At 36.0% G+C, this 21,199-nt stretch overlaps 1 protein-coding gene across 1 annotated transcript; it reads right to left on the reverse strand.

Annotated features, from left to right (window-relative positions):
* Positions 1 to 1,429: 1,429 nt before the first annotated feature.
* Positions 1,430 to 19,854, reverse strand: LOC132544469 (protein sel-1 homolog 3-like). Its single transcript, XM_060208068.1, has 23 exons — positions 19,323 to 19,854; positions 18,782 to 18,908; positions 16,450 to 16,580; positions 15,625 to 15,740; positions 15,409 to 15,467; positions 14,266 to 14,398; positions 13,685 to 13,823; positions 13,016 to 13,221; positions 12,079 to 12,213; positions 10,998 to 11,115; positions 10,325 to 10,386; positions 9,727 to 9,846; positions 9,358 to 9,495; positions 8,755 to 8,817; positions 8,063 to 8,236; positions 7,429 to 7,553; positions 6,909 to 6,992; positions 6,288 to 6,378; positions 5,924 to 6,014; positions 4,716 to 4,822; positions 3,418 to 3,545; positions 2,858 to 2,960; positions 1,430 to 1,534 (listed from the first exon to the last, which is right to left on the reverse strand). The coding sequence occupies exons 1-23, from the start codon at positions 19,852 to 19,854 to the stop codon at positions 1,430 to 1,432; spliced, it is 3,087 nt and encodes a 1,028-aa protein (XP_060064051.1).
* Positions 19,855 to 21,199: the final 1,345 nt, after the last annotated feature.

The following is a 21,199-nucleotide window of genomic DNA, read 5'->3' on the forward strand; positions in this document are numbered from 1 at the left end:
TCCAGGGTTCGATTCCTGCAATGGATATAAAAAGCTATGGGGTCACCTGTGCGACCAAGTGGGGTTTTTTCCCCGAATACTCCGGTTTCCTCCCACACTAAGTCCCCTCGCGCTTCCATCCGAACCAACAAGAGTTATTAATATAAGTTGGAAAAACTTATTTCGGAATTATTGTAAAATAAATGAAGTTTATGTATAGAAATTATTATATATAGCTAAACATCGTGCTTTTTGGATTTTAGAAATGCGACCCTCAACCACCGTCATTAATTACCATAAGTTTGTTATCTTGTCCAAAATGTAATATACGCTGATTTGATATTTATAGGTTCTGTGATCTTTATGTTATTTAAATCAAACAAAATTCTCCTTAACTTAAAACATATTTCAAATTGAAGGTGTGAAACAATAATTAAAGATTCAAAATTAAACATCCAACACTGAAACGTTAGTTCAAATTAATTTAGGACGATTCAAGTAGAATGTTTTCTGCGAATTTTGATCGGATTTCAACAGCATTTCCACGAGGGCTGACTACTAAATAGAAAATGATGAGGGTAATTATATACACTTAAACAATTACTCATCTGTACGTAACAACTGACAGTAATAGATTTTTAAGTGTGGTATAGAAAACATGAAAAAACAAACTCTATTTTTCCTTAAAAATCATTTTTGCCAATTAAAACCAGTCGTTTAATCATGTTGACAGATTCCGTATCCTATTGTATCGTATTGTAATGTTACAATATGTTTATCGTCAATACGTGCACACAAACTACAGAAACAATGTTTTTTTGATGGTTCAATCATTAATCAAACTATACTGACTAGAGGTATATATTGCGTTCTCATGTAAAACAAATATTGCAGCCAATGATATCAGATAAATAGTGATAAAATCATAAATGTTCTTTTGTCTCCTTGATTCACCCCAAACGATAATCCTAAATACAATAAAAATATATCTACCTGAAAATATCTATGCACATTTCTTTGATTCATTCATTTTGTTACTTAATTTCAGGAAACGTGTGCTATCTTCCACTTCCGTGATCACAATCACAATGATCACAATCACAACATTGCCATCCCATTGGCAAAATCAATTACCCGGTAATGTTATTTTTTCTGAACAAAGTATTTGCGTCAGAAATCCCTGAATTTTCAAAGGAATGGATTAATCTTAAAATCGAATGTAAACACATCAAAGAGTTTTTTTTTAAATTTCAAAGTGATATTAAGTCATGTAATAAATTATGATGTTTTATGATACCAAGACTATGTTATCTACATATATGTATATTACAATTGTATGAATGGTTTCCAGGCAGTGAAGTCGATGATCGGTAACATCTATAGTTACATGACGTTATCGGCAACTTTTGACTTTAATTGATTTTAATACGATGCCCGTCGCCAGCATGTATCAGAGTATATCTAGTTCTACAGGACGCTGATTTTCTCTTAAGGACTGGATAATATGACGAAAACTGATGACGGTCACCACACCGGACAACACAAAACTGACCACCTGTTGAGAGATGGAATATGGTAAAGGTATGCGCTGTTGTACTTCTAAAGAGTTCCACACAAGTGAAAATTCACTAACATGTTTCAATCATAAAAATAACCTGATTAGAACATCATTATAACCTAAGTTAATTTAAAACTATATGAAATTTATTGGAGAAAATGTAAAAAAGTAAAATGTATTATGAAGTATTTTTAGACAACTTTCGTGACATCTAAAGACATCTAAAATTCATAAACTTGTTTTTATAGACCTTCTAATTGCATTTCATAACATACGATATAAGCTGCTATTATCAAATACTCAAAATGCATGTTTTTTTAGTTTTAGAGTTAAATTTGTTGTATGGAAACACAATATCACCAGCAAATCTGAACCATTCTGTGTACGTACTTCGAACTATACAAATGAGTCAAACAATGTCTTCCCAGCAGAGAGATGGTGTATTTATCTACAGCACACGTCTATCATTTAAATTCATAAACCATATTAAAATGTTAGTCAAATGGCATCAATCTTTCATACGATGCAATGTGAACGTATAAGTTAATAGTGAACTTAGAGTCTCTCGGGTTTCTTCATGATACCAGGTACATAGACATAGAATAGTGTTAAATCATTTTCTAATTGTTTGCTACATAGTTCCGTTCAGAATGTCAATATATTGTAAGACATAAATGATGACGTCTTTTATCAACATCTCGTCAATTATCATTAAAAATACAATCTTGCTTCAGACAACATCATATATCTGCGTTTTGGGGATTTCCGTCATATTTCCAAACTATCTTTATCATATTCCATATTATGTTGACAATGGAATCAAATACATGACATTGTGAAGCATCCACTATCTAAATGAAACCATTTCCTCGTCTCTAACAAATAGGAGATTTAGATAAATATTTCCGAAACGGTTTTACTCAAACTAATTTAAGTATTTATTTGTATTATTTATACTGCTTCAAATACCTTTGTACTTCAGGGACAAGAAAACAAATGAGAGAATTTCGAAAGCGGCGCATGTATTACCAGGAAATAAATTACACAAGGGTATATTTCCAATTATTGGTATAATTATCAACAGATGACATTGCTACTACTTGGTTTATTACAGTACATCTAGGTGACAAAATAGATCATCAATAGGAATTTATGACTTCCGTCGAACTCAAAATGCCAATCATAATTTCTTAATCTTTTTTATTAAAGCAGTGACAACCCATTCTGACCTGGTCTGGCCAGCAAATGGAATTCCTTATAAGCGAGTAAGGTGACTGTGGTTCCAGGCATTGTTGTTAGAAACATGAAGTAGATTTTTACCTGTATAATGCTGCTGTATTTGTTCCAAGTCTCCAGAACCTGTACTCGATAAAGAGCCATAGAACATGGCAGAAAAGCCTCGGTTTTAGGAGAATCCCTGCATCTGAGATAAATGATCATAGCATTTTACAAAACTTTGATATTTGCCTTTGGATCGTTACTGAATAAATTCAATGATACAATAGTCCTTGTAGTTTCAACGGTCTGAGGGGGTAAATAGTTCATGTTTTCACGTTCATTTTATAGAGTTTTAGTAGGAATTACAAATATGTAGACATAACGATACAATTCTCTTGTTTGTCTATTTCTTAACAAATCACAAACTGTAAAGTGCTGAGACTCTAGTTAAAATTCCCGAACTTAATGTCGCCCATGTAAAGGCTGATTTCGTAAAATGAATGTCGGTATGCTATTAACTGAAATTTGAATCTGGGGACTGCATTTAAATCTTGTTATGTGAAAGAACAAGTGCCTATCCTACATTACACATTCATGATTCTTTTTCACCAGAGAGGAGGCCATTTCAATATCTAATCTTATTTCTACAATGCGTTACCTACTTCCTATAGATTGTCGTAAGCAGTGTATAATTATTGCTCTGATCCGCCTCGGAGATGTAAAGTGAATTCCATACTGACGGATGTATCTGTGTTCCTTCCTCCAACATCAAACCAAGGTTGAATATTGCCTAGAAAGACAGAGTAAATCAGTAATCAATTAATCAGTTCAGACTCTCAGACTTGACTGGTGACACAGAGGTAGACAGATTTTTTTTTCAAAACTTTAATTTTGATAAAATCAGCCAAATAATGAATCAAACTGCATCAAACAATGTGTTGACCTTTCATGGTTCATCAAACAATGTGTTGACCTTTCATGGTTCATCAAACAATGTGTTGACCTTTCATGGTTCATCAAACAATGTGTTGACCTTTCATGGTTCATCAAACAATGTGTTGACCTTTCATGGTTCATCAAACAATGTGTTGACCTTTCATGGTTCATCAAACAATGTGTTGACCTTTCATGGTTCATCAAACAATGTGTTGACCTTTCATGGTTCATCAAACAATGTGTTGAATGGTTCATCAAACAATGTGTTGACCTTTCATGGTTCATCAAACAATGTGTTGACCTTTCATGGTTCATCAAACAATGTGTTGACCTTTCATGGTTCATCAAACAATGTGTTGACCTTTCATGGTTCATCAAACAATGTGTTGACCTTTCATGGTTCATCAGAACTGCGAGAGGTATTTAGCTTTAAAAGCCATAAAAAACTATAGAAAAAATAAAAATGGATGACTTAACATCGAGATACTGATGACGAGCTGATGGGTTTTAAGAATTTTTCAATATTCGATTATTTCACAATGAACCTGAAGTACATTTACATATTCTGAAAAGTGCCATTCTAATGGGGGTGCCGGAAAACCTTGGTGGCTCGAGTCAATCAGCAGTGTCTAACCATGCGATCTCATAGCATTCAACAGAGGACACAGAGAACGGTTTCGTGAATACGGTTCCAGATCTAATGGGAACTCAATGTTGATAGGAATGATTTTACGAGATACATGTTCACTAAATAGTCGATAAACTAGAGACGTATGTTTTGTGTTCATGTCAGCATGTGATATATCAAGAATATTTTGAATATGATAGCGACCATATACAACCTGTTAATAACACTTCCCTGTCTATAGCGACCAAATAGAGCGTGTTAATAACACCTCCCTGTCTTATGCGACCAATTGTCTGCTACAATTAACAGCATTAGTTAATATATGTGCTTTATTTTGTCAAAATCGTAGTATCCAGTGAATACGTTATACAGACAGCGGAGTGACCCTGTACTTACATGAGGGTCATTTTTCTGGGCAGCCAGAGAGTACAGGTCAGCAGCTTTCCCTGGATCTCGGTATCCTTCACAGCCGTACCAATAGTAATCTCCCATCTTTATTAAAGCTAAAAGGTTCATCCAAAAATAGTTATTCTTCGTCTGCAGCCAAGATAATGTTTCCTTATTTTCAATTGAGAAATTCTAGTTACTATGAAAATATCTTACCGCATGGACGGTAAAGATTGAAATTAGAACATTAAATATGGCACAGATTCTAATAAAGGGAAAAATTTGTTTTAACAATTGTCACTTTTGAACAAAGTCGTCCTACAACAAGGCTAGAGGTGCCTTATTATGTAGCTCGATATGATCAGTTCTAATTACTATTCACATGTTTATTTCTTACCCATATCAAGGGAACTAACTCTTACTAAGCAACGCTTCAATGATTCGACATCTCGCTCTGTATCATCAAGAATTACTCTCAATCTATTTTCATGAATTTTAAGAACATAGTATTTTGGAATACAAAATAAAAATCAATCATCATTTTTTCTGTACAAATAAGTTGGTTTACACGGATCTGTCAACTTCTCAACAGTACAACCCTAATAATTGACAATACATGATAATATATGTAAACATGAATTAAAAATTATAATGAGATGTGAAAGAAAAAGAATGAATAATCAACTATGTGTGATATGGGGCGAGGAAAATCACAACAACAGTGATGAAGATTTTTTCGTTATATAAGAAAATTATTAGTTTTCATATCAAATTATTCTCGGGTTGATATTTCTGATACTACAGAACATCAAGTGAAATGAATTATCTTTTTATTTCTTTTTTGTTACATCAAAAGTAAACTGGCCATTCTGTTTCATTACCGATTCTCTCTTTCAATTTAATATACTGTATATGTTTGTAACACATCGTTAAATGAATTAGACTTTCCTGTATGATGTATTTGTGGTGTTCTCGTTTCCTACTTTCAGTACATTTGAAAATTATACTTACTTTAGTTGACACAATATTTATCAAAATTCCATTTAATATTTTTTTAAAAATCCATACTTATCAAAAAAATATATTACCATGGCAAAATAGATTTCAAATTATAGATTCTAGTTTGAGCCAATAAAATACGGAAATAAGGACTAGGAAACGTTTCCAGATCAAGAAACAAAATATTTTTTCTCTCTAAGCTGTGATGTTGTACTTACCATATGGATCAACAAATTGTTGTTCTCTTCGAGTTGTGATGTTGTACTGACGCCATTGACATTCCTTCTCTATAAAACTGACAATACCATCCTACGACACAAGTTGTTTGAATTAAGCAATATGATGTATGATCGACAATGCACAGGAAAAGTAAAATTCACGTCAAAAAATACCTTGAGGTTTTTAGTCTTTTTGTAAAATTTTTGAAAGTCTAAGTATAAACAATATGTCTTACTGATTATGTAATTTAACTTCCATGCCCTGTAATTTTCTATCGTTCTTTTTAATTCTTGCAGTAGAAGTCTTATTTATCATTTTTTGAGAAGTGGTGGGGTTGATGTATCGAGACTATTTTTAACCTACCTGATTTTCCTCGCACAGCCAGGCCAGGTTAAATGAGCCGGCCTCTATTCCAGCTTCAGCTGCCATCATATAATACAGAAGGGCCACTGGTCTGTGCGATCCCAATGGAACAAGTACAAGTATTTTTTGTAGCAAGTAATTCAATTGATCTATACAAATATAGACCAAAACTGACCATCAAACTATTTTAATTATTTCGCACCAACAAAAATAAACAGTAAGTTATCTATATAATTGTAAAAATAGTAGTGTTTAAGTGTGTATTTATAACTGTTACACCAAGATATACTATTATTCTATAATTTTTCATCGCCTGTCACATATTGAATGTATAGTCAAATAAAATGAAAATGGAGAGAAAATTTTCACTTGTTTCTGTAATGAAAAGCAGACAAGCCAAATACTGTTAAAGATTTCAAAATGGCACAATCGAACAAAAGAATTAATTAGTTCCTAACAATTCTTCGGAATGACGAATTTGTGTATATAGAATAACTGCAATTAACTACAAATAGCGCTATCATTATTTAGTGCAACAATTTCAGGGCGTCAATGTTTAAATAAGATAACACCAACAATATACATCTTATATTATTCTGGTGAAATTACATTCCAACTTACTTGTCACCGTTTCTGAAAGCTTTTAATCCTTTCCTCAGAACAAATCCCAAAGCAGGATTTTTCTCAGCAATGAATCTTGCCCACCTGTAAAATTAACATATATAGCAAGCTTTAGCAAGTATTTAACGTTGATAATATTTAACATGTGTTACTAGTAAATGGTATAAAAATATAAATAATGATATACAATAATAAATATAAACGAAACGTTTTAACATTCTGAAAAATATTCTTTTGTGTCCTCCCAACCTAGTCGGTCCACATTTCAGGCGTTTTATTTGAGCAACCACTCGAGTAGATTGTAAAGTTTTTACAACAGTAATAAACAGGTATCAATACAAACGAACTCGTTGTGATTGATTTCAGTAAGCTATCTATGTTGAATTACGGTATTTAATGAATTCAGAAACAACGTAGTGATTGAGTTACGGAATAGTTTGATAATTATGATAAAGAATAACATATGAATTTGGTAGATAATTATAAGTGAAATATCAATTAAAAGATACAATCAACTTACTCAGTAGCCACATACACCTGGCGACTGCGCAGTAATGTGCCCTTCATATTTAGGTAGGAAACGAACACACCCGCATCGATCTGGTTTCTGGTAGCTGCGTAATTAAAGTAATCTAGGGCGGTATCCTGATAAAGAACAAGTGGCTTTTCTAAGTATTTGAACATAAATCTAAATGTAATTACACTGACACTTATGAATAGAATTTGAATAACGACATCAAATGCAGTTTAATAAGTTCAAAGCAAAGTTCAATTTTTAGGTAAAATCTTAAGTAACAGTGTCCATGACTGTACACAGGAAATAATTACTTGTATTTCAATATAAAATCCCGCTTGTAATACCCAAAGTAGTAATGGATGGAACATCATGAAGCAAAGGTAATTCGACCCATTAACAGCCTCACTGAACAACATACAGAAGGTCCGTCTTACGCCGTTCAGAACAATAAAGGTCACGGATTTCGTCAAAGAACAACTGACCGGGTCCGTTTTTCATTTTCCCAAGAAAAACAGTAAAAGAGAGTTGAACCACGCGACCCAGATTTTTACCTGAGGTTACCTAGGTCAACGCTCTGCCAACTAACATATCGTTTCACTCCGTAAACAAAAGGGACTAGTATCAAACGAATACATACGGAATCCTTAGACTTCCCCGGGTACTCTCCATTCAGATGAAATAAGCCCAGATTGTAAGCGGCGTCTGCATTACCGCTTTTGAAAGCCTTCTCGAAGTAGTAAACTGCTGCGGTTATATTTTTCTCGTGGTTATGAGCGTACCAACCCAAAGCGTTCAATGCCGCCGGATTTCTCTTCAACAGAGAAACAGTCACGAGTAAAACGAAAACCTTAGATATTTAAGCATTGTAGGCAGCACAGATAGAAACAAACCACTCTATAGACGATTAGTTTCGCGGGATAATGATTTTGCTTTTTAGCGGTATATTAAAGTGACCTCGAAAATTTAATCCGCGAAATAATGACTCACAAGTGTATAAAATATTCTATATATATATATATATATATATATATATATATAGCACATTTTCCGTTAGTTATTCTGAATTCTTTCTGAAAATTCTTTTGAAAAACGTTGGTGTGTCCTGATACAAAATCAATTCAATGATAACGGCAACTACATTTAAATGTATTATACCACTTAGCAGATATGTAACTTCGTGAAAAGCCGCTTTATACAGTTTGATTTTGGTGAAGATGATATGTGGAAGCCCCACAGTCTTAGTCATTCTGTATTACCGGTAACATCACACCCTAGAAGTACATTGGTTAGAGACCAGAAAGAACAATACATATATAAACTATACGATACCTTCTCAGCGCTGGCCTGGATATGTTGTAGACCCTCAGTTTTGTTCTGTTTGCTTCCCTGACCCTGTATGATAAAGCAATGCTATGTTAACAATATGATCGGTATTACACCATACACGAGAAAATTGTACAGATGACACACCATTGAACAGCAGCTTTACATACAACTATAGAGTGAGATACAATAGATTTTTATCAAACTGCATCATACAGCTGTTTCCTCCTTCTAGGAGAAGTCACTGATTAAAGGTCTGAGTGGCTGAGGAAAATTCAAAGTGATTACAGGAATTGTCCAAATCTAGACGGGAAGGTGGAGTAGTCCCATAGTTATGAGGACGTCATACTGGGTACCATAGTGGAATCACGCTTACAGGGATTTCTAATTTGCTGTTAATGAGATACATCCTTATGAACCAGCTTTGATTGAACTTTACAGCACACTCCTTTCAAAATTACTAAAGATTGTCATGATGTGTTCTAGCGAATATGTTGAGTTGGAGAAATTGACTTTGCATAATTAAAGCATATGTGACCGATGTTTAAATGGTAAAGTACTTTTTACTTATTATGTGCATATATGTCATGTATACTAGTATGAACTTGCCTTGAGCAGAATAATTCCATAGTCATACATAGCTTGAGGATCCTGTGTCTCCGCTCCTAACCGGAAGTACTCTGTTGCAGCCGCCATGTTCCGTTTCAAACCCTGGGAGCCCCAAAACAGCGCACGCGCCATGTGTTGCTATGGAGACATTATGATAGTCAATTCATCAGCGAAATCATTTGAATTATGGATAAGACCGGCTAGCATTTGTAATAACATCACAAAATTCTTTGATAACGATTATCAAACGATGAAAGGTGTTGTCTTCTCGTATTAGTTAACATTGTGGAATAAAGAAAAACATTGAATTCAGGAGGCATGTTTAGAGATAATAAGACAAAAAAAAAACAGGAGAGTTCCTTATCTAACCTGTGCAGAGAAGACGCCATTGCTAGCCTGGTGTTTTAGCCACTGGAACACGTCTCCGTCCTCGTCCGTCTGTTCCCGTAATTGTTCTTCGTCTGTCAGTCTTACCGACTCTGTTAGCACCTTATGAACAGAGAATATCGTTGATAATTGTTTATTAGTTCTGCTAATACAAATTGTTGTATTTAATCTACGATAGGACAAACACAGGCAGCAGAATAATCAAGTGTGACGTAAGTCATAATCTATACGGGGAGATGCAGCAGCTCCATAGTTAGAGAAATTTCGTAATTTTCATACATCTCATAATCTTAATATTAATGTTAATTTTGAACCGTACCACTATTCGAGAAAATCAAAACGTGGAAAGCAGGTTACGGCAAATCTCAGGGACTTAAAGTCCGCCAACAGTGTCTATCACCTGCTATCGCCAAGACTGTACAAAGGACATCTATAGAAATAATAGTAAAATGCTGACATCTTAACGATATGTCAATTCAAAATGGACGAAAAGAGTGTGAATCATGTTCCCGAAGGATGTCTCTTTCCTAGACGACATCCGCCAGGTAAATCTAAGTCAGGTAAGAATAAAGTAACTTACATCTGTCTCTTTGTGAGCTTCCTTGTCCATTCTGACAGTGTCTGCCACGTACTTGTAATACACTGAAGTAGAGGCATAATTGATATCAAGTACAAAGGCAGTCACATACGGGGACGATGGGAATCACATACAGGGACAGTGGGAATCACATACAGGGACGATGGAAATTACATACAGGGACGATGAAAATCACATACAGGGACGATGGAAATCACATACAGGGACGATGGGAATCAAATACAGGGACATTGGAAATCACATACAGGGACGATGGGAATCACATACAGGGACAGTGGGAATCACATACAGGGACGATGGAAATCACATACAGGGACGATGGGAATCACATACAGGGACGATGGAAATCTCATACAGGGACGATGGAAATCACATACAGGGACAATAGAAATCACATACAGGGACAATGGACGTCACATACAGGGACGATGGACGTCATATACAGGGACGATCGGGATCACATGCAGGGACGATGGAAATCCAGGCGATTTTCCGTTTGGATTGTGTTTTGAATGGGCGCACGTCAAAAATATAGAGGTATCATTTCATTTTTAAAAGTCAATATAAAAATTGCTAGTTTGTTTTATCAGTAATTATTAGCAGTATTAGTTATGAGTATTAATAGTATAGTATTAATAATCGATGTCAGACTCACTAAAGGCCTGCTCCAGGTCTTGTGTAACTCCGTCTAGTCCGTATCTGTGTTTGTGTGCGAGGGCGAGACAACAGAGACGATGTTTCTCCAAACAACCCTTCATCAAGTAAGCCTGAGCCTGGTAATTAAAACGTCATGTTTTCAAAATATCCTATAAGACACACTGTATCATTGTATCGCACATGTCAAATGTTTGGGTGGTCGGGTGGCGCAATGGTAACGCACTCGCCTTTCACCTAGCCGTCCAGTGAACGGAAGTGAAAAGGTAAGGGTCACCTGCTCGACCACGTGGGTTTTCCCCGGGTACTCCGGTTTCCTCCCACAATACGACCCCTCGCGCGCTTACATCCGGGCCAACAAGACTGATTAGTATAAGTTGAAATAACTTGTAAAATAAATAAAGTTAATAGTTATATCAAATGGATATTTTAAACCACACCGACAGCACCACTTTTTTAACGGCCAATAACCAAACAACCATTATGGGCACCTGCTAGACATAAGATATATAGTTCGCGTAATGGCATGTCTAGTTTATACAGGATTAAACGAGCTCGCGATAGCCAGTTATAAGAGGATATGTATCAAGAGTAACTCCGAGACTGGAAAGTACACATAGATCGAATTGAGAGTCGAGAAGAAAGAAAGAAAGCCAAGCGACGCAATTGGGAGCAGAGGTTTTTTTGTTGTTGTTGTTCTCTTCTATGTCCCACTAAACAAGGAAGTTATCAAGAATTCTGCGTGGAGGGAGACTTTCAGTCGCCCTGTTTGATCATGCAGTGGAATACAGTAGGCCGTATTTTCTAAGCTCCCTTATACACCACCCATGACCTATAGGTTTTGTCCCACAATAAGTAATCTCTGTAGAATACAGCAGGGATTATATTTCCACACCACCCGCTCGGGTCTCTGCTCCATGTCATCGACTTAGCACTGGTTCATCACCTAGATCTTCACGGTGCCTTTGATTCTTACAACCAAGTGTATACTGATGAAAGCGCTAGCAAACGCTGTTTTCCAACATTAACATTCGTTATTATGTTTTATCTGAGACATCTATGAAATGTGATTGATGTTACACCTGTGGCTCGTCAGCCTTGACCTTCACCCCATTGTTCAGTAGAGTCGCTAACATGTACATGGCGTCGTGGTTGTCATAACAACTGGCTTGCTTCAACAACGGTATGGCTCGCCTCACGTAACCAAAGCCAAGGTCCTATTTTCAGAAATAATTGAAAAAACCAAAAAGTCATCAACAGTCACTGAACAAAACAAAATGTAAAGCAACATTACGCAAATTAAATCTGCAATTAAGTATACAAAAAAACGGTCTCAAAGACTTGTATTTACCGTTAAGTAAAAACCAGTTTACTTACTTACAAATAATTCTGAACACTGAAGCACATATACATATAAAGTATCACTTTAAGGAATTTCAGGTAACTCGTAGACAACGTCATTTATAAAACTATCTGTTCAGGAACATAGAACGTGAGTAATTCAACCATTACTACTGCCCAAAGTAATGGTATTGCAAACTAACAAATAAGATCATTAAAATTATGTTCACTTTTTTCGGGAACGGAAATAATTTTCCTTGAAATAGTAGGGATGACTAACAGCCAGGATTTGATTTCCACTATCTTTAATTAGTTAAAAATATAATTAAAAACAAAGAACGGATAAAATTTGATGTTATTTCCTATACATCTTTTACGTCTTCATCTTCTTTGCACATTTGTTCGTGTAACCATGACGATGGTAGAAGATGATTATGTTAGAAAGTATACTTGTGATATATTTGATAAAGTTAAAAGGTATATAGACAAGTTGAAGTAAGATTCTTCAGCCTTGTTCTCAACAAACAATGCATCTTAATTGCTATATTAAGTCGAATTAGCCAGGAGATGGAACCTTTATTATTAATTTTGTAAAATATACCCCAATGGGACTGAGAAAGATGATCTGTCAAAGCTCCAAAGGCATTCTATAGAATAAAGTTACGAAATAATACTCACAACATATTTCACGGCTTTGTTGTAAAGTTTCTCGCCGATCTGTTTTGGTGACGGAAACCTGCTTCTATGGATATTCCATTGAATCTGTCGATCCATGAAGTTGTAGAGTTTTGATTTTGGCTCTCCAAACATATCACAACGGGTTGAGGAATGGTCCTCCAGCGTCATGTTCATCCAAAGCTCAAAGAAATACGTGTGGCATTGCTCTAGTAACGAAAGCATTGAGGTTCTCACGTACAGACATAACAAGACATTGACTGATATGACGAAAGGTCATGTACTGAGGTGACATTTTTCTATCTTATCACATCAGCCCCGAATTCCCATCAACCTAGATTTCCCATCAGTCAAAAATTCCCATTTGCCCATAATTTCCATCAACCCAAAAGTGCTATCAGCCCATGTACCGTTTTGTTGCCCACGAAAAGTAACATAACGAAAAAGCAAAACCTTACAATGCCTGATAACGGAGGACGAAACACTGCTAAACTGAAATAAAGAGTAAAGTGAAAATGGCGTCTTTTCTATCCCACTTTGGGGTCTTGTCATTTTTTTTTTTTTTTCAAACTGCTTTTTCGTTATCTTGTTTTTTACAAATAAAAATGGTAGAAAAGTATTGACTGGTGGTTAAATGCCTTTAACAACTGTTCTTAATTAATAAATATATACCTGACAGACGTGCAGATTTCATCTGCATTATATAATAAGCGCTACGACCGTAAACCCATTCCTGGAACCTCTCGCATCTTATCGTTCTCTGCGAGAGGTCTAGCTCAAACATTGAGTGATAGGGGCTCGGTAGAGGTATCTATGAAGTAAACAAAATATAGTTTTTGAAGTAGATTAATAACGAGGTATACTTATACAAAATTTAGATAAATTTACTCACAGACATATCAATTACATCTCTTGAAAGAGATTAGGCACAAGATGTAACGTTTTAGACCCTTTTCAACTAGATACAATAATTACAATAGTCCTATAATAAGCTTGCATTACATAGGGAAAATAACTAAAAGCTAACGATTGTAGGTACGACTACAAATCTATATCACGTAGACGCTACAGACAAAAAATACGGTAAACCTCATTAACACAGCACTTATTAGGTAGATATCCACAAAGGACCATTGTAGCCGAAAACAAATCATAAGTAGAAATGTGCAATATTCAGATGGATTTTGACGACATATTTTTTAAAATAAGGATGTATTTTACACAGCAGGTTATAAACTATAAGACATTAGTACCTCCTCAGGCTGTCGTAGTCTGTTCCGGTAGAACGTCGCCTGTCCGATATACCCTTTAAAGGAAGGTATCGAATCGAACGCGCCCAATACAAACAGTCCCTCCGTGTCGTCCATATATGTGACTCCGGGAACTCTGGTAATGGTGCAAATAATGCCAGTTTATTTCTTTAATGCCTAAACCGTGTCAAATGGTAGTAAAGTTTATTTGTAAAACTTTTCAGAAAAAAAAGGTCATGAAGGAATGAGATAAACGGTAGTAAGAACGAGATAAAATATCCAAATTTGTGAGAAGGTCGTGTTAACGAGTTTATATATACAAACTTGTGAGAAGGTCGTGTTAACGAGTTTATATATACAAACTTGTGAGAAGGTCGTGTTAACGAGATTATATATACAAACTTGTGAGAAGGTCGTGTTAACGAGTTTATATATACAAACTTGTGAGAAGGTCGTGTTAACGAGTTTATATATACAAACTTGTGAGAAGGTCGTGTTAACGAGTTTATATAAATATACAAACTTGTGAGAAGGTCGTGTTAACGAGTTTATATATACAAACTTGTGAGAAGGTCGTGTTAACGAGATTAAATATACAAACTTGTGAGAAGGTCGTGTTAACGAGTTTATATATACAAACTTGTGAGAAGGTCGTGTTAACGAGATTAAATATACAAACTTGTGAGAAGGTCGTGTTAACGAGATTAAATATACAAACTTGTGAGAAGGTCGTGTTAACGAAATTAAATATACAAACTTGTGAGAAGGTCGTGTTAACGAGATTAAATATACAAACTTGTGAGAAGGTCGTGCGATTTTTTTTCTTGTTCGCTCAATTTGATTTTTAGAAAAAATGATTTATCATTCTTCGAAAAATCTTCATACAATTATCTAATTCAAGAACATGCATTATTCCGGAGATATGGTAAACTTTTAAATAAAAACTAAAACCGTGTTTTCTAAAGAAATTTTTTAATTGTATGTTAGCTAACTTTCATCTTTTTGAGCACGTGTTTAAATCTGATGGAGCCCTAGTCCATCTTAATTGTCAAGTGTCGGAGTGAACAATGCTTCTTCTCTTCGTTTAAATGATTTACAAATCATTATCTCAGTATCCCACACAGAAAATGTATCTGTAATACTTACTTGTATGAGGTTCTAGTCGTTTCATTGAAATATTTCCCTTGTGTGATAGTCAACTTCCACTGAAATTAAAAATACAAATACGAAAACAGAATATGATAAAAAAAGTTCAATAGTTTCTTTAATTAAGCGGGACATTTGTTTTGATAGAGGCAGGATATCACCTAGATTTCCCTGAATTAACCATACGCTTTGGTGCTATTGAAATCAACCATGTACCTCATTTCCGGCGAAGCACAGTACAAGCCGGAACCACTGCTTGCGAGGTACAGTGAGGTCGGTAACTGCCGCAAGGGTCTGCCAATTCTCCTGGCTCATCTGAATATGTAGCTGTCCTGTAGTTCAAAGTTCAACCGAAACAATAAAGAAATGCATTTTTGAAGTTACTCATTTATTCCTGACTGTATTATAGGTCCCCCTAACCCCTATCCCCAGCCTGGTGAAGTATTTTAAAAATATATAATATTATAGGTTACTGATAATGGATTGCAACTTAAACACATTTTTTTTCCAGAAGAGAGAAAAAATTATAGCGTTTCTTTTCACGTCGTGTATTTTCAGCAAGTCACCAGAGTGAATTTAACAAAATACAGACGTATTTAGCCCCTTTATAAAAAAAACCTTGAAATAACAGTTTCATTTCTCATATATTGTTCCAACCGAAGATTAAATCAATATTAAGATAATCCACCAGCTTTCATCTTGTTAGAAATTCGTTAATTAAACTAGATAATTTGATTGATAAAAAATGTACCTTCTCATGATAAGTAACATTTGCCTTAAATTGAAACTTCCAAAAATCAAGATTTCAAGATTGCTTTTGTTTAAACCCTATAGTTTGCTATGTTTGGAAACGTTTTAGTCTAAGGTATATGTTTTTTTTTTATTAAATGTTGTTATTATATCACAAATCTGATTATTGAAACAACCGAGCAATTTAAAGTATTACTCTCCACGAGTATGTGCATTTTCTTTATCGATCCAGTCAGTGTGAATCAAAAGAACCGGGTCGATGATTGCGCTCGTTAGTCAAACAATGCTTACCTTTCCTGTTAATAAAGACCAGTGGAGAGAGGAATGTGGAGTTCCAAGTCACGTGATACATCAGACTGCACAGCCCATTGCTAGAGAACTTACAGTAATCCAGTATATAGATCCACATAGACAGGGTGAATCTGTAACATATCAATGGAGGTAAAGATCCACATAGACAGGATCTGTAACATATCAATGGAGGTAAAGATCCACATAGACAGGGTCTGTAACATATCAGTGTGAGGTAAAGATCCACATAGACCGAGTTAATCTGTAACATATCAGTGTGAGGTAAAGATCCACATAGACAGGGTCTGTAACATATCAGTGTGAGGTATAGATCCACATAGACAGGATCTGTAACATATCAGTGTGAGGTAAAGATCCACAAAGACAGGGTCTGTAAAATATCAGTGTGAGGTATAGATCCACATAGACAGGGTCTGTAACATATCAGTGTGAGGTAAAGATCCACATAGACAGTGTCTGTAACATATCAGTGTGAGGTAAAGATCCACATAGACAGGATCTGTAACATATCAGTGTGAGGTAAAGATCCACATAGACAGGGTCTGTAACATATCAGTGTGAGGTAAAGATCCACATAGACAGGGTCTGTAACATATCAGTGTGAGGTAAAGATCCACATAGACAGGATCTGTAACATATCAGTGGGAGGTAAAGATCCACCATAGACAGGGTCTGTAACATATCAGTGTGAGGTAAAGATCCACATAGACAGGGTCTGTAACATATCAGTGTGAGGTAAAGATCCACATAGACAGGGTCTGTAACATATCAGTGTGAGGTAAAGATCCACATAGACAGGATCTGTAACATATCAGTGTGAGGTAAAGATCCACACAGACAGGATCTGTAACATATCAGTGTGAGGTAAAGATCCACATAGACAGGGTCTGTAACATATCAGTGTGAGGTAAAGATCCACATAGACAGGGTCTGTAACATATCAGTGTGAGGTAAAGATCCACATAGACAGGGTCTGTAACATATCAGTGTGAGGTAAAGATCCACATAGACAGGGTGAATCTGTAACATATCAGTGTGAGGTATAGATCCACATAGACAAGGTCTGTAACATATCAGTGTGAGGTAAAGATCCACATAGACAAGGTCTGTAACATATCAGTGTGAGATAAAGATCCACATAGACAGGGTCTGTAACATATCAGTGTGAGGTAAAGATCCACATAGACAAGGTCTGTAACATATCAGTGTGAGGTAAAGATCCACATAGACAGGGTCTGTAACATATCAGTGTGAGGTAAAGATCCACATAGACAAGGTCTGTAACATATCAGTGTGAGGTAAAGATCCACATAGACAGGATCTGTAACATATCAGTGTGAGGTAAAGATCCACACAGACAAGGTCTGTAACATATCAGTGTGAGGTAAAGATCCACATAGACAGGGTCTGTAACATATCAGTGTGAGGTAAAGATCCACATAGACAGGGTCTGTAACATATCAGTGTGAGGTAAAGATCCACATAGACAAGGTCTGTAACATATCAGTGTGAGGTAAAGATCCACATAGACAGTGTCTGTAACATATCAGTGTGAGGTAAAGATCCACATAGACAGGGTCTGTAACATATCAGTGTGAGGTAAAGATCCACATAGACAGGGTCTGTAACATATCAGTGTGAGGTAAAGATCCACATAGACAGGGTCTGTAACATATCAGTGTGAGGTAAAGATCCACACAGACAGGGTCTGTAACATATCAGTGTGAGGTAAAGATCCACATAGACAGGATCTGTAACATATCAGTGTGAGGTAAAGATCCACATAGACAGGATCTGTAACATATCAGTGTGAGGTAAAGATCCACATAGACAGGATCTGTAACATATCAGTGTGAGGTATAGATCCACATAGACAGGATCTGTAACATATCAGTGTGAGGTAAAGATCCACATAGACAGGGTCTGTAACATATCAGTGTGAGGTAAACATCACGTACACAAACACAGATTCGCGTGAGAGTGATGTTTCTTTCTAATTGAGATTGTGTTGAATTTCTCATTTTCGAAAATAATTAATAAGAAAAATGTGGTAATAATGGTAATAAAATTGATTTTCTTTATGAATGTAATCACATCGTTTACCAGGTCATGTTGTTAAGGGGTAATAATTTGAATGATAAAACGTCCCCAAAACGATCAGGGAGATAAAACAGTTAACTACCTTACATTTCAAACATAATATGGTAAAATCCTGTTGATAAGTTGTCATTTTGATTTTGTAATGACCTTACATTTTTCTTAATCGATTGTTAAAAAAATCAATTGATAAACATCTATTTTTGGCACTTACATAGGTTTCCTAAAAGATCTTTTCCGTGCATTTTCTAGAGTATCGTCGGTATACTTCGGGAATTTCCGTACAACTCCGTAAGAAAGTCCATTAATTGCAACAGGGAAGTTGATAACGTGGATGTATTCTGAAATATAGTAACTCTGTGAAAATTGATGTAAATGTCAGCGTCTTTTTTTTTTCTTTTTGACAGGTCAAGAGATCAAAATAGGCATTACATGTAACTCTATATTTGACTAGAATTCAAGATTTAGTCTCTTATGCATCGACGAGTCCTAGAAGGACGAAATAGTTGTATGACGTAGCATCACTGACGAGTCCTAGAAGGACGAAATAGCTGTATGACGTAGCATCACTGACGAGTCCTAGAAGGACGAAATATTTGTATGATGAAGTTTAACTCTTTGTCTGGTTCTACTGTATCTAACTCTCTGTGTCATGTGTACAATATTTGTCTATATATTTTATAAATAGTATATATACAATGTTCTCTATTTATACCAGGACACATGTGACTGATAGCTCGGCATACTTATTTTACCTGGTTCTTTTCGGCACATCTCTATTTTCTTCACTTGAACCTCTGATAAGATAAGCAAAGGCCACTTCGGACAGGAGTTGAATCCAGCTTTGGACGGTCGAACATATGGAGAAGGCATGTTTATATCATATGAAACTTTCACTTTCGCTCTCCAGAATGCATTGTGGTACTTCCGGCAGTTTGGCCACCATATTGGATCCAAATTCCATGCTTTTAATTTTGGCGAATTTACAAATTTTACACGTGTATTAAATAAATCGGGTCTAAACGCAACACTATCCGGAAATTTTAACCTCACCCGTTTTTTCTTTATATTTTTATTTTCCGGATTACACTTCCATGCCTTACTAAACAATTTTCTTTCCGGGTCTCTAGTCTGTTTGACTATGCCTACACTTCCAGTTACTTCAAGTCCAATTATTCTGTCTGTTGAACAGCGGTATTCTACCGTAAGCCACATCCCATTCAAGACCACTTCCGGTGGATCTAATATCTGTATGAAATCCGGATCTTGAAGGTTCTCCCGACCCATTTCAATGGAAACTGTGTTCGGTCGTCTGTCACCATGCACCTAGAAGTACGAGGGGAAACAACCTTTTACACAATACTGGATATTTCATTCTTGTTGTGTGTCAGTCTGCACACAGCAGTATATGTACTTTATTTACAATTTGTTTTTTTAAGAAGCGATTTCTATTTTACAAATAGTATGATGCAATGACATAGGTGAAATTCCGCGCCATGAACGTTGAATATAATATAATAACATCAGTTTACTTGTCAAATTCTATGATCCAGCAATGTAATGGAAGCAATTTTACCCGCGAAAATCAGAAAAAAATACTTACAAATATATGTTTACTGCGACCAAAGTAAAACGCTGATTAACATAACATGAATTTACTTTCACTTTCAGGATGTTGAATAATCCGGCAAAGATGAAATCAATAGATTCCTGAATCTTCTGTATATCATTAAAACCATCACTTATAAACGGACAGCAGAACACCGTAATGTGTAATAACGTATACACGGACAGCAGGACGCCGTAAGGTATAATAACGTATACACGGACAGCAGGACGCCGTAAGGTATAATAATGTATACACGGACAGCAGGACGCCGTAAGGTATAATAACGTATACACGGACAGCAGGACACCGTGAGGTAAGGTATAATAACGTATACACGGACAGCAGGACACCGTAAGGTGTAATAACGTATACACGGACAGCAGGACACCGTAAGGTATAATAACGTATACACGGACAGCAGGACACCGTAAGGTGTAATAACGTATACACGGACAGCAGGACACCGTAAGGTATAATAACGTATACACGGACAGCAGGACATCGTAATTTGTAATAACGTATACACGGAAAGCAGGACACCGTTAGGTATGATAACGTATACACGGACAGCAGGACACCGTAAGGTGTAATAACGTATACACGGACAGCAGGACACCGTAAGGTATAATAACGTATACACGGACAGCAGGACGCCGTAAGGTATAATAACGTATACACGGACAGCAGGACACCGTGAGGTATAATATCGTATACACGGACAGCAGGACACCGTAAGGTGTAATAACGTATACACGGACAGCAGGACACCGTAAGGTATAATAACATATACACGGACAGCAGGACACCGTAAGGTGTAATAACGTATACACGGACAGCAGGACACCGTAAGGTATAATATCGTATACACGGACAGCAGGACACCGTAAGGTGTAATAACGTATACACGGACAGCAGGACATCGTAAGGTATAATAACGTATACACGGACAGCAGGACACCGTAAGGTATGATATCGTTTACACGGACAGCAGGACACCGTAAGGTATAATATCGTATACACGGA

The sequence above is a fragment of the Ylistrum balloti genome, unplaced genomic scaffold (assembly GCF_031769215.1).
Source record: "Ylistrum balloti isolate Yb309-2 unplaced genomic scaffold, AGI_CSIRO_Ybal_v1 Utg369588, whole genome shotgun sequence".
Classification (NCBI taxonomy): domain Eukaryota; kingdom Metazoa; phylum Mollusca; class Bivalvia; order Pectinida; family Pectinidae; genus Ylistrum; species Ylistrum balloti.

Excerpts from the sequence above, each read along its gene's own strand:
- LOC132544469 (XM_060208068.1), bottom strand. The coding sequence starts at position 19,854 with ATGGGTCGGGAGAACCTTCAAGATCCGGATTTCATACAGATATTAGAT. Across the intron at positions 8,237-8,754 it reads TCCAGGCCAGCGCTGAGAAG|AGAAATCCGGCGGCATTGAA; the intron begins GTATCGTATAGT and ends TCTCTGTTGAAG. Across the intron at positions 6,993-7,428 it reads CAGGTGTATGTGGCTACTGA|GTGGGCAAGATTCATTGCTG; the intron begins GTAAGTTGATTG and ends TTAATTTTACAG.